Raw genomic sequence first — 12,235 nt, forward strand, 5'->3', positions numbered from 1 at the left:
AGTGATTTAAACATTTTCTTCACCAAAAGTTTGATCCCCCTTTTTACCCTAGGTTATCTTTAAATGCTATTATTTCTAACATTTTTAGATTGCAGAAATTGCTGCAGTTAAATTAATTATATATGTATCCTTTTTCTTTTCTTTTTTAAATACAAGTCACATTCAAGAAATTTCACAGTAAGTCATATTTGATCACATTATTGCTTTTACCCCAAGGTGAAAGTATCTGAAGCTGTGCAATGTGGCTGATCAGGAAACAGATATGTGGTGGTGTAAGTAGTGATTTGGCTATGGACATGAGATAACTGGCAGCAGATAAGTAGTGCTTGTAACTCAAACCTATTTGGACAGTAAGATATGCCAGTGACCAGGAGCGTAGCTATAGGGAGTGCAGAGGTAGCGCCCAGAAGCCTGAGGGTACCCAAAAACCCTTGTGCCACGTAAGAAAACACTGGTATTATAGAAAGTGCATGCTCGTCAAGTTACACCTCTGGCTGGAGGGAAGGGGTTAGGTCAAGAATTTGGCATGGGTGGGGGGGGGGGGGCACGTTTCAATTCTTTGCCTCAGGCAGCATGAAGGCTGTGTGTTTCCCTGCCCCTGGCCACAAAGCTCTGAGTGAAGGGGGCCCAAGCTGAACTCTTGCTCCATGGCCCATAAGCCTTTAGCTACGCACCTGCCAGTGACTATAGTTATTACATTGTCCGCACATATAAAACAAGTGGGAAAAGTAATGTCGGACTCTCTCATGTAGACCTAAAAATTCCCATCTTAAAATGACCATTTAATATTCAATAGTTAGGAATGTTAAATAGTGATCTACCATAGTTACGAATTTATAATGTGTTTGTAGCCTGTGGAGCATTAACCTTTATAGAGTTGTCTGGAAGTGTAATTCCTTTTTTTTTAAATTTTTTTTATAAAAGGCTCTGTGTAAAATAATAAAATAAGAGCTACTCACCTTACCAATCCCCTGCCCTTCTGACACTTCACGATCCCCCACCTGTCTCTTTACACATAGTAAATGACTGCTCAGCCCATCACTGTCAGCATCAGCTAGTGATTGGCTGAACGGTCATTTCCTGTGTGTTGGGAGGGACCAGGAAGTAGATAACAGTGGGAGAGAAGTGGCAATGAATTGGTTAATGGAGCATCACTTAATTTTTATATTACACCATGCAGATCCTATGTTTTTAATTTTAATTTTTTTATTTTATTATTATTAACAAGCCAGGAAACCCCTTGGTTCCAGCCACCAATGACCAGACAAGATAAGACCTAGACATTTGAATACTGAACACAGAAGATTCTAGTGGTCACATGAAGAGAGACAAACACATGGGGGAGATTTATTAAAACTGGTGCAAAGGAAAACTTAGTTGCCCATAATAACCCATCAGAGTCCACCTTTAATTTTTCAGTGCTCCTTTGGAAAATGAAAGTTCTAATATGATTAGTTGCTATGGGCAACTAAGCCAGTTTACCTTTGCACCAGTTTTGATAAGTCTCCATTTTTGGGCCAAAAAACACCAGATATGATCAACATTTTTGTAGAGTTTTTGCACATAAAGTGTCTTTTAGCGCCTGGAGTTTTTAACCCCTTCCTGACTAAGCGATTTTCTTTATTTTCTTTTTTTTTGTACTCCCTGCCTTCTTAGAGCCATAGCTCTATTTTTTCGTTTACATACATGTATGAGGGTTTGTTTTTTTGTGGGATAAGTTGTAATTTCAAATATTAATATTGCATACAATGTAGTGGGAAACTGGAAAAAAAAATCCAAATGGGGGGGGGAATTGGAAAACTTGGACCTTTGCATAAAGTAATTTTTTATTTATTTGCATCGCCATAACCTTTTTACATTTACATCCACAGACCTGTGTAAGGGCTCATTTTTTGTAGGATCTGTATTTTTCATTATTTGGGGATGTGTATGACTTTTTGATCACTTTATATTCCATTTTTGTGGAGGTGAAGCAGCATAAAAAGGCGAATCAGCCATTTGATTTCTTTCCGGTATAACGTTCACCGTAGATTTTAATAGTATGGGCATTTTATGATGCGGCAATACCAATGATCTTTATATTTTTTTGTTTGTATTGATTTGAATTTTTATCTCTTTATTTTATTCTATACACTTTTCTCTGGCGGGCTAGAAAATGTGATCATCTGATTGCTTCTCTCATAGACTGCAATTATTTAGCATTGCAGCCTATGGGAGATTTATTGTGCTCCTATCAAGCCCTGCCACAAGGCTTGATAGGAACTTCGCTATGACAGGCCTCTTAACGCGGATGATCTGATTGGTCCCTGGAAGCGCAGAACTCCTGGGAAAAGAGCTCTCAGATGCCGTGGTTGCAATTGACCATGATATCTGAGGCATTAAAAGACTATGATCGGTGTTCTCACCAGTCATGGATTCTGCCACCACGTGTCTGCCATGCAAAAACACCATTAAACATGCCAACCATCATTGCATAGGCATTTTTGGAGCTACAAAAGAAAAAAGCAATGGAGATCTGTGGGGAAAAAACAGCAGTCATTGACACAAAAAACGTACACCACTACACAAACGATGCCTGTTTGTCCTGCATTTAATATTTCCTATAGACTTCCATGCAACATCTGGAACTGGCATTTTTAAGTAAAAAAAAATGCTAGCACCAAAAACCACAAAACCCCTAAAGAATGCCAGAAAAGAAACAGTATGTGACACCATCCTGAGGAGCATACATTATCAAGCAAGTACCAACTAGTGGTAATCCCTGGTGTGGTTACTGAACTCCATGGGGCCCATTTATTAAGATCGACATTTTAGATAAACCCCTAAACTGGCGGAGATCTGCTTAAGTTACGAAGAGGCGCAGGCCTCTATATAACTTCGGTGCATCCAGTGCCAGTTCTAAATGTAAGACAGCTTCCTAGCTCTCTTACATTTAGACCTTTTTCTACACCCACAATTTTAGAACTGGCGTGAGCAGAGCGAAGTCCCAGATAGCGGCGCAACTAACCATTGTCCATTGTGCCACCATCTGCGCCTGAAATACTCCTAATTTAGGCATATTTCAGCTTAGTAAATGACCCCCATATACCTGCCTTAGCACCTAAAACGACCTTCTGAGTTGTAATGCGTGATTGAGCTGGCAGTGGGTTTTACAAAGAGACTTTCCATCATCTTGAGCACCACCGTATCTGAGCAGTAGGCAGCAAGTGTACCAGTTTCATGGTTTATTGCCAGTGCTATCACTTTGTAAGGGATTTTGATTACTCGTCTAATATATCAGACATATCTAATTATTTATCACAGCTTCAAGATGGGGTCAAGGGCTACTATCCTGCAATTATGGCAAATGTCTGTTTACAGTATTTTCATAACGTCTTTCCTGCATAAGTCTATTTGGTAACTGTAGTCCATCATGTCCTGCTGTGTCTGTCTCTCTAGTTTTCCTTTTAAAGGGCAAGCAGTTTCATATCTTGTAATGTCTTACAAAGATTGCTCTAAATGAGCAGTGCTGGGTATTGCAGCTGTATTACAACACAAGCCGCTCATGTTGTTTATTTTTGTAACCCGTTCAGAGGGTCACCACGTACAAATTGGCCCCAATGGGGCACTAAATATCATCCTGATGGAATTGATGTTGTTACTAAGTAACCCTCCTAAGAAAGTACAAACATATACTTATTACATATTACCAATCTCTTTTTATAGAAAATAATCTAGTCACAGTGTTAACATCCAGGGTATGATGAATTCAGAGAAACCAAAGCTGTCCCGTTATTCGTAGTCTCACATTTTGAGTCTTTTATTTTTTATATCTTCATATATAGTCTGGGTCATGGGGACGTATTTCTTTTCTCTCTCGTCCAGAAAGTAAAGGGGGTCGGTAATGGTAGCCGGATCGAAGCCTTCTTTGACAAGCTCCACTTTGCGCTGTTTGAAGGTTCCTGTGATCTCTAGCTCTTTCTAATAAAGAACAAAAATATATGATGAGAACATAGCCACTACAGGATAAAGAAGACATACTGTATTACTGTATATCTTATATCTTATGAAGGAGTCTCCAAGATGTAGTGCTTTTTAATACACCATGGTTGGCCCAACATTGGATGATGGCCTTTGTGGTACAGTCTCTTGATTCCCCCATATAGTGCCCAGTTATAAGCTCCATATACTATGGTATGGGTTTACAAATCAAACTTCTCTACAGTTGCCTAAATAACAATCCTATATAGTGCTGCCGTCATCATACACACAAAAATAATACACTGTGCAGCGCAGTGCCATATAATGGAAATACCACCATGCAGTGATGTATAGTAACCCTATAGAATAACCGAGTAACGGTCCTATACAATGGCTTAATGTTCCTACTTAGTCACAGCACATATGTATGACTGCCTCACTGCCCTTAAAGTAGTCTTCCGGGACTTTTCTTTTCTTAGGAACAGCATGTTATATGATGCTTTATAGTGTTTTTACCTAGGAACTCATTAATACAAACAAGTATGATATCATCACAAATTAGTCATTTATTAGACCTCGTACCTGAACACGAATGAAGCGCGGTCGTGCATAATTCGGGAGAAAGTCTCGGACATGAGCGTACAACTTTCTACCATCAAACGTTTCATACTCTCTCAATTTAAGAGTGGCCATTCCTATTCTGCCTTCATGATCTGTTAAAGAAAGCAAATCATTCAGATGACAGCTAAATATAAGCTACTGACCAGTGTACAGTTTTTTAATATGATACTTGTAGTGATAACATTTTGTTTCCTTGAAGATGTTTCGCTAGTCATTCAACTGGCTTTCTTAATTAGAATCGCTTGTATGAAAATTCTCCAGCATTATAGGGGTTGTCTCACTTCAGCAAATAGCATTTATTAGGTAGAGAAAGTTAATACAAGGCACTTACTAATGTATTGTGATTGTCCATATTTCTTCCTTTGCTGGCTGGACTTATTTTTCCATCATAATATACAATTCTCATTTCCATGATTACAACCATCTTGCAATCTGGCATCGGTGGTTGTGCTTGCACACTTTCTAAATATATTTTGTGAATTTTTTTTGAATGTGCCCATACTCTATAATGGTAGACCAAGGTAGACTATATCAGCATGGCTTCGTGAGAGATCGGTCATGCCAAACTAATCAGTTTCTATGAGGAGGTAAGTTCTAGACTTGACAGCGGCGAATCAATGGATGTCGTATATCTGGACTTCTCCAAAGCATTTGACACTGTACCACATAAAAGGTTAGTATATAAAATGAGAATGCTTGGACTGGGAGAAAACATCTGTATGTGGGTAAGTAACTGGCTGAGTGATAGAAAACAGAGGGTGGTTATTAACGGTACACATTCAGATTGGGTCACTGTCACTAGTGGGGTACCTCAGGGGTCAGTATTGGGCCCTATCCTCTTCAATATATTTATTAATGATCTTGTAGAAGGCTTGCATAGTAAAGTATCAATTTTCGCAGATGACACTAAACTGTGTAAAGTAATTAACACTGAAGAGGACAGTATACTACTACAGAGTGATCTGGATAGATTGGAGGCTTGGGCAGATAAGTGGCAGATGAGGTTTAACACTGACAAATGTAAAGTTATGCACATGGGAAGGAATAATGCAAGTCACCCGTACATACTAAATGGTAAAACACTCGGTAACACTGACATGGAAAAGGATTTAGGAATTTTAATAAACAGCAAACTAAGCTGCAAAAAACAGTGTCAGGCAGCTGCTGCCAAGGCCAATAAGATAATGGGTTGCATCAGAAGGGGCATAGATGCCCGTGATAAGAATATAGTCCTACCACTTTACAAATCGCTAGTCAGACCACACATGGAGTACTGTGTACAGTTCTGGGATCCTGTAAACAAGGCAGACATAGCAGAGCTGGAGAGGGTCCAGAGGAGGGCAACTAAAGTAATAACTGGAATGGGGAAACTACAGTACCCTGAAAGATTATCAAAATTAGGGTTATTCACTTTAGAAAAAAGACGACTGAGGGGAGATCTAATTACTATGTATAAATATATCAGGGGTCAGTACAGAGATCTATCCCATCATCTATTTATCCCCAGGACTGTGACTGACGAGGGGACATCCTCTGCGTCTGGAGGAAAGAAGGTTTGTACACAAACATAGAAGAGGATTCTTTACGGTAAGAGCAGTGAGACTATGGAACTCTCTGCCTGAGGAGGTGGTGATGGTGAGTACAATAAAGGAGTTCAAGAGAGGTCTGGATGTATTTCTGGAGTGTAATAATATTACAGGATATAGCTACTAGAGAGGGGTCGTTGATCCAGGGAGATATTCCGATTGCCTGATTGGAGTCGGGAAGGTATTTTTTATTCCCCTAAAGTGAGGAAAATTGGCTTCTACCTCACAGGTTTTTTTTTTTTTACCTTCCTCTGGATCAACTTGCAGGATAACAGGCCGAACTGGATGGACAAATGTCTTTTTTCAGCCTTATGTACTATGTTACTTCATTAATGTGATCACAAAGTATTTTCTCCCTCCATTTACACCATGAAAAATTTCTATGTTTTAAACTATCCAAGGCCTTTTAGACTTTTAGTAAAATATCTTCTCCTTTACTATTAGTTGAATCATATTTTAGCATGAAGTAAAGTATTTCGAGGGAATGTCTGACCTCTAGTGGATAAGTACATCACGTACAAGTGGAGGAAAAGCATGTAGAGTACGTAACCCACATCCTGCATGGCCAAGGTATGTTGTGAAGAGACCCAAACATTATATCCATCTGTGCTTGTTAGGCCTCATGCACACGACCGTATTTTTTTGCGGTCCGCAAAACGGGGTTCCGTTTTCCCGTGATCCGTGACGGTTTTTTCGTCCGTGGGTCTTCCTTGATTTTTGGAGGATCCACGGACATGAAAAAAAAGTCGTTTTGGTGTCCGCCTGGCCGTGCGGAGCCAAACGGATCCGTCCTGAATTACAATGCAAGTCAATGGGGACGGATCCGTTTGACGTTGACACAATATGGTGCCATTTCAAACGGATCCGTCCCCATTGACTTTCAATGTAAAGTCAGGAGTTAATATACCATAGGATCGGAGTTTTCTCCAATCTGATGGTATATTTTAACTTGAAGCGTCCCCATCACCATGGGAACGCCTCTATGTTAGAATATACTGTCGGATATGAGTTAGATCGTGAAACCTCATTTCCGACAGTATATTCTAACACAGAGGCGTTCCCATGGTGATGGGGACGCTTCTAGTTAGAATATACTACAAACTGTGTATATGACTGCCCCCTGCTGCCTAGCAGCATCCGATCTCTTACAGGGGGCCGTGATCAGCACAATTAACCCCTCAAGTGCCGCACCTGAAGGGGTTAATTGTACTATCATATCCCCCTGTAAGAGATCAGGGCTGCCAGGCAGCAGGGGGCAGACCCCCCCCCCCCCCATCCCCAGTTTGAATATCATTGGTGGCCAGTGCGGCCCCCCCCCCCTTCCTCCCTCTATTGTAATAAATCGTTGGTGGCACAGTGTGCGCCCCCCCCCCCCCCTTCCTCCCTCTATTGTAAAAAATCGTTGGTGGCACAGTGTGCGCCCCCCATCGGCCCCCCCCTCCCTCTATAGCATTAACAACATTGGTGGCCAGTGTGCGGCCTCCCATCTCCCCCCCCCCCCGATCATTGGTGGCAGCGGGTTACTAGCAATAGTACAATAGTTAAAGATTCATACTTACCTGTGAGCTCGATGTTCGTGTCCGGCCGGGAGCTCCTCCTACTGGTAAGTGACAGTTCATTTAGCAATGCGCCGCACAGACCCTGTCACTTACCAGTAGGTGGAGCTCCCGGCCGGACACGAACATCGCAGCAGCAGCCAGCAGCAGGTAAGTATGAATCTTCTACTATTGTACTATTGCTAAGTAACCATGGCAACCAGGACTGTAGTAGCGTCCCGGTTGCCATGGTTACCGATCGGAGCCCCAGCGATTAAACTGGGACTCCGATCGGAACTCCGCTGCCACCAATGATGGGGGGGGGGGGAGATGGGAGGCCGCACACTGGCCACCAATGTTGCTAATGCTATAGAGGGAGGGGGGGCCGATGGGGGGCGCACACTGTGCCACCAACGAATTATTACAATAGAGGGAGGGAGGGGGGGGGGCGCACACTGTGCCACCAACGAATTATTACAATAGAGGGAGGGGGGGGGAGGCCGCACTGGCCATCAATGATATTCAAACTGGGGAGGGGGGGGGGAGGTCTGCCCCCTGCTGCCTGGCAGCCCTGATCTTTTACAGGGGGATATGATAGTACAATTAACCCTTTCAGGTGCCGCACCTGAAGGGGTTAATTGTGCTGATCACGGCCCCCTGTAAGAGATCGGGTGCTGCCAGGCAGCAGGGGGCAGTCTTTTACACAGTTTGTAGTGTATTCTAACTAGAAGCGTCCCCATCACCATGGGAACGCTTCTGTGTTAGAATATACTGTCGGTTCTGAGTTTTCACGAAGTGAAAACTCAGCTTTGAAAAAGCTTTTATGCAGACGGATCTTCGGATCCGTCTGTATAAAAACTAACCTACGGCCACGGATCACGGACACGGATGCCAATCTTGTGTGCATCCGTGTTCTTTCACGGACCCATTGACTTGAATGGGTCCGTGAACCGTTGGCCGTGAAAAAAATAGGACAGGTCATATTTTTTTCACGGCCAGGAAACACGGCTCACGGATGCGGCTGCCAAACGGTGCATTTTCCGATTTTTCCACGGACCCATTGAAAGTCAATGGGTCCGCGAAAAAAAACGGAAAACGGCACAACGGCCACGGGTGCACACAACGGTCGTGTGCATGAGGCCTTAGGCTGAGTTCACACTTCATTTATTTGGTCAGTTATTTCCATCAGTTATTGTGAACCAAAACCAGATCTGGGTCAAAAACACAGAACAGGGACAGATCTTTCCCTTATACATGATCTCTGAGTAGGCTTTGCTACTGGTTTTGGCTCACAATAACTGATGGAAATAACTGATCAAATAACTGAAGTGTGAACTCAGCCTTAGGCCTCATGCACACGACCGTTTTCCGTTTTTTTTCGCGGACCCATTGACTTTCAATGGGTCCGTGGAAAAATCGGAAAATGCACCGTTTTGCAGCCGCATCCGTGATCCGTGTTTCCTGGCCGTGAAAAAAATATGACCTGTCCTATTTTTTTCACGGCCAACGGTTCACGGACCCATTCAAGTCAATGGGTCCGTGAAAGAACACGGATGCACACAAGATTGGCATCCGTGTCCGTGATCCGTGGCCGTAGGTTAGTTTTTATACAGACGGATCTTTCCGTCTGCATAAAAGCTTTTTCAAAGCTGAGTTTTCACTTCGTGAAAACTCAGAACCGACAGTATATTCTAACACAGAAGCGTTCCCATGGTGATGGGGACGCTTCTAGTTAGAATACACTACAAACTGTGTACAAGACTGCCCCCTGCTGCCTGGCAGCACCCGATCTCTTACAGGGGGCCGTGATCAGCACAATTAACCCCTTCAGGTGCGGCACCTGAAGGGGTTAATTGTGCTGATCACGGCCCCCTGTAAGAGATCAGGGCTGCCAGGCAGCAGGGGGCAGACCCTCCCCCCCTCCCCAGTTTGAATATCATTGGTGGCCAGTGCGCCCCCCCCCTCTATTGTAATAATAGGTTGGTGGCCAGTGCGGCCCCCCCCTCCCTCTATTGTAATAATTCGTTGGTGGCACAGTGTGCGCCCCCCCCCCTCCCTCCCTCTATTGTAATAATTCGTTGGTGGCACAGTGTGCGCCCCCCATCGGCCCCCCCCTCCCTCTATAGCATTAACAACATTGGTGGCCAGTGTGCGGCCTCCCATCTCCACCCCCCCCCCCATCATTGGTGGCAGCGGAGTTCCGATCGGAGTCCCAGTTTAATCGCTGGGGCTCCGATCGGTAACCATGGCAACCAGGACGCTACTACAGTCCTGGTTGCCATGGTTACTTAGCAATAGTACAATAGTAGAAGATTCATACTTACCGGCTGCTGCGATGTTCGTGTCCGGCCGGGAGCTCCACCTACTGGTAAGTGACAGGTCTGTGCGGCGCATTGCTAAATGAACTGTCAGTAGGAGGAGCTCCCGACCGGTCACAGACATCGCAGCTCCCAGGTAAGTATGAATCTTTTACTATTGTACTATTGCTAGTAACCCGCTGCCACCAATGATCGGGGGGGGGGGGGGGATGGGAGGCCGCACACTGGCCACCAATGTTGTTAATGCTATAGAGGGAGGGGGGGCCGATGGGGGGCGCACACTGTGCCACCAACGATTTATTACAATAGAGGGAGAAAGGGGGGGGGGCGCACACTGTGCCACCAACGATTTATTACAATAGAGGGAGGAAGGGGGGGGGGCCGCACTGGCCACCAATGATATTCAAACTGGGGAGGGGGGGGGGGGGGGTCTGCCCCCTGCTGCCTGGCAGCCCTGATCTCTTACAGGGGGATATGATAGTACAATTAACCCCTTCAGGTGCCGCACCTGAGGGGTTAATTGTGCTGATCACGGCCCCCTGCCCTGGGGGCAGTCATGTACACAGTTTGTAGTATATTCTAACTAGAAGCGTCCCCATCACCATGGGAACGCCTCTGTGTTAGAATATACTGTCGGAAATGAGGTTTCACGATCTAACTCATATCCGACAGTATATTCTAACATAGAGGCGTTCCCATGGTGATGGGGACGCTTCAAGTTAAAATATACCATCGGATTGGAGAAAACTCCGATCCGATGGTATAAAAGGGACTCCAGACTTTACATTGAAAGTCAATGGGGACGGATCCGTTTGAAATGGCACCATATTGTGTCAACGTCAAACGGATCCGTCCCCATTGACTTGCATTGTAAGTCAGGACGGATCCGTTTGGCTCCGCACGGCCAGGCGGACAACAAAACGACTTTTTTTTCATGTCCGTGGATCCTCCAAAAATCAAGGAAGACCCACGGACGAAAAAACGGTCACGGATCACGGACCTACGGACCCCGTTTTTGCGGACTGTGAAAAAAAACGTCCATGTGCATGAGGCCTTAAACAGGTCATTCATAAACCAAAAGCATTAGCTATGGAATAAATTTCTCCTTTCCTTTGCTATTTAGGGAAGGTTTTACGTTATATTTTGAACAGAAAAAAAGAAGACCCTTTTTTCTAATCTTGAACAAACCCTTTATTTTTAGAAGAACACTGCAGTTTTTTTTATTCAGAACCAGAAGAAAACGGCATCAAAAAGTGCAGTGACATATTTTTATCACCCACCCTAAGGGCTCATGCACACGACCGTATGTAATTTGCTGTATTTTGCAGTCCTTAAAAAATGGATCCGCAAAAAATACGGATGACGTCCGTGTGCATTCCGTATTTTGCGTAACGGAACAGCTGGCCCCTGATAGAACAGTACTATCCTTATCCGTAATGCGGACAATAATAGGACATGTTCTGGAGTGCACATGGAGTAAGTTCCTTTTTTTTGTGGACCCATTGAAATGAATGGTTCCATATATGGTCCACAAAAAAACTGAACGGACACGGAAAAAATATACATTTGTGTGCATGAGGCCTTAGGCTGACTTATTACTTTCACAATTGTGCTGCTATTAGTCAGTGAGGGTGGGTGGGGTTTCTGCCACGTGCCACAGCCAAGGTGTATAAACCCAGCACCCCGCAAATTTCAACGGACCCCATTGTCAAAATGCCTATTCTTGTCTGCAAAATAAACAAGAGTAGGATGTTTTTTTTGTCGGATGGACATGCGGACAAAGGGATGCGCACAGTGTGCTGTCGAAATTTTTTGCACTCCCTTGGATGTGGAAAAAAATATATAGTTGTGTAGATAAGGCCCAAAACTGCATCAGGAAACCTGAATATTAGGTCGTACCCTTAAGGCCCCTTTACACTGCTCATTCGAACAGACGATTGTCTGCATGTAAATGTAGAGGTCTCCTTCACTGACGAGCAGACGAGTGCCAGGATCACAATCACCTGCTTGTCAGCGAAGGAGACTGTAGAATTTACATGCAGTGATCTCCTCCACAGTATGGGGAGGAGTGATCGCTAGTGCCATTGCTTGTCCCCATACAGAATCATTTTTTGCTGGTCTCAGAGGCTGTTTAGATATCACAAACTGCTGCCGGAAACGATGATTTAGATGACCGCACAAACGATCTTATTACCTGAGCGTTTCACTGGTTCAT

The 12,235-nt window shown here is 44.1% G+C and overlaps 1 protein-coding gene across 2 annotated transcripts in view; it reads right to left on the reverse strand.

Annotated features, from left to right (window-relative positions):
• Positions 1-1,623: 1,623 nt before the first annotated feature.
• SLC27A2 (solute carrier family 27 member 2) overlaps positions 1,624-12,235 on the reverse strand; it is an 81,426-nt gene continuing 70,814 nt past the window's right edge. Inside the window, exons 9-11 of one of the 2 annotated variants that reach the window (XR_005775592.1) lie at positions 4,543-4,673; positions 2,668-3,960; positions 1,624-2,208 (exon numbers count right to left, since the gene is read on the reverse strand). Coding sequence is in view for 1 of the 2 variants with exons in the window: in XM_040414045.1 (XP_040269979.1) it covers positions 3,784-3,960; positions 4,543-4,673 (308 nt within the window). In the remaining variant the exon portion in view is untranslated. Of the gene's footprint in view, positions 3,961-4,542; positions 4,674-12,235 lie in introns of both variants that reach the window. The other variant, XM_040414045.1, reaches the window with a different exon arrangement.

The sequence above is a fragment of the Bufo bufo genome, chromosome 1 (genome assembly GCF_905171765.1).
Source record: "Bufo bufo chromosome 1, aBufBuf1.1, whole genome shotgun sequence".
NCBI classification, from domain to species: domain Eukaryota; kingdom Metazoa; phylum Chordata; class Amphibia; order Anura; family Bufonidae; genus Bufo; species Bufo bufo.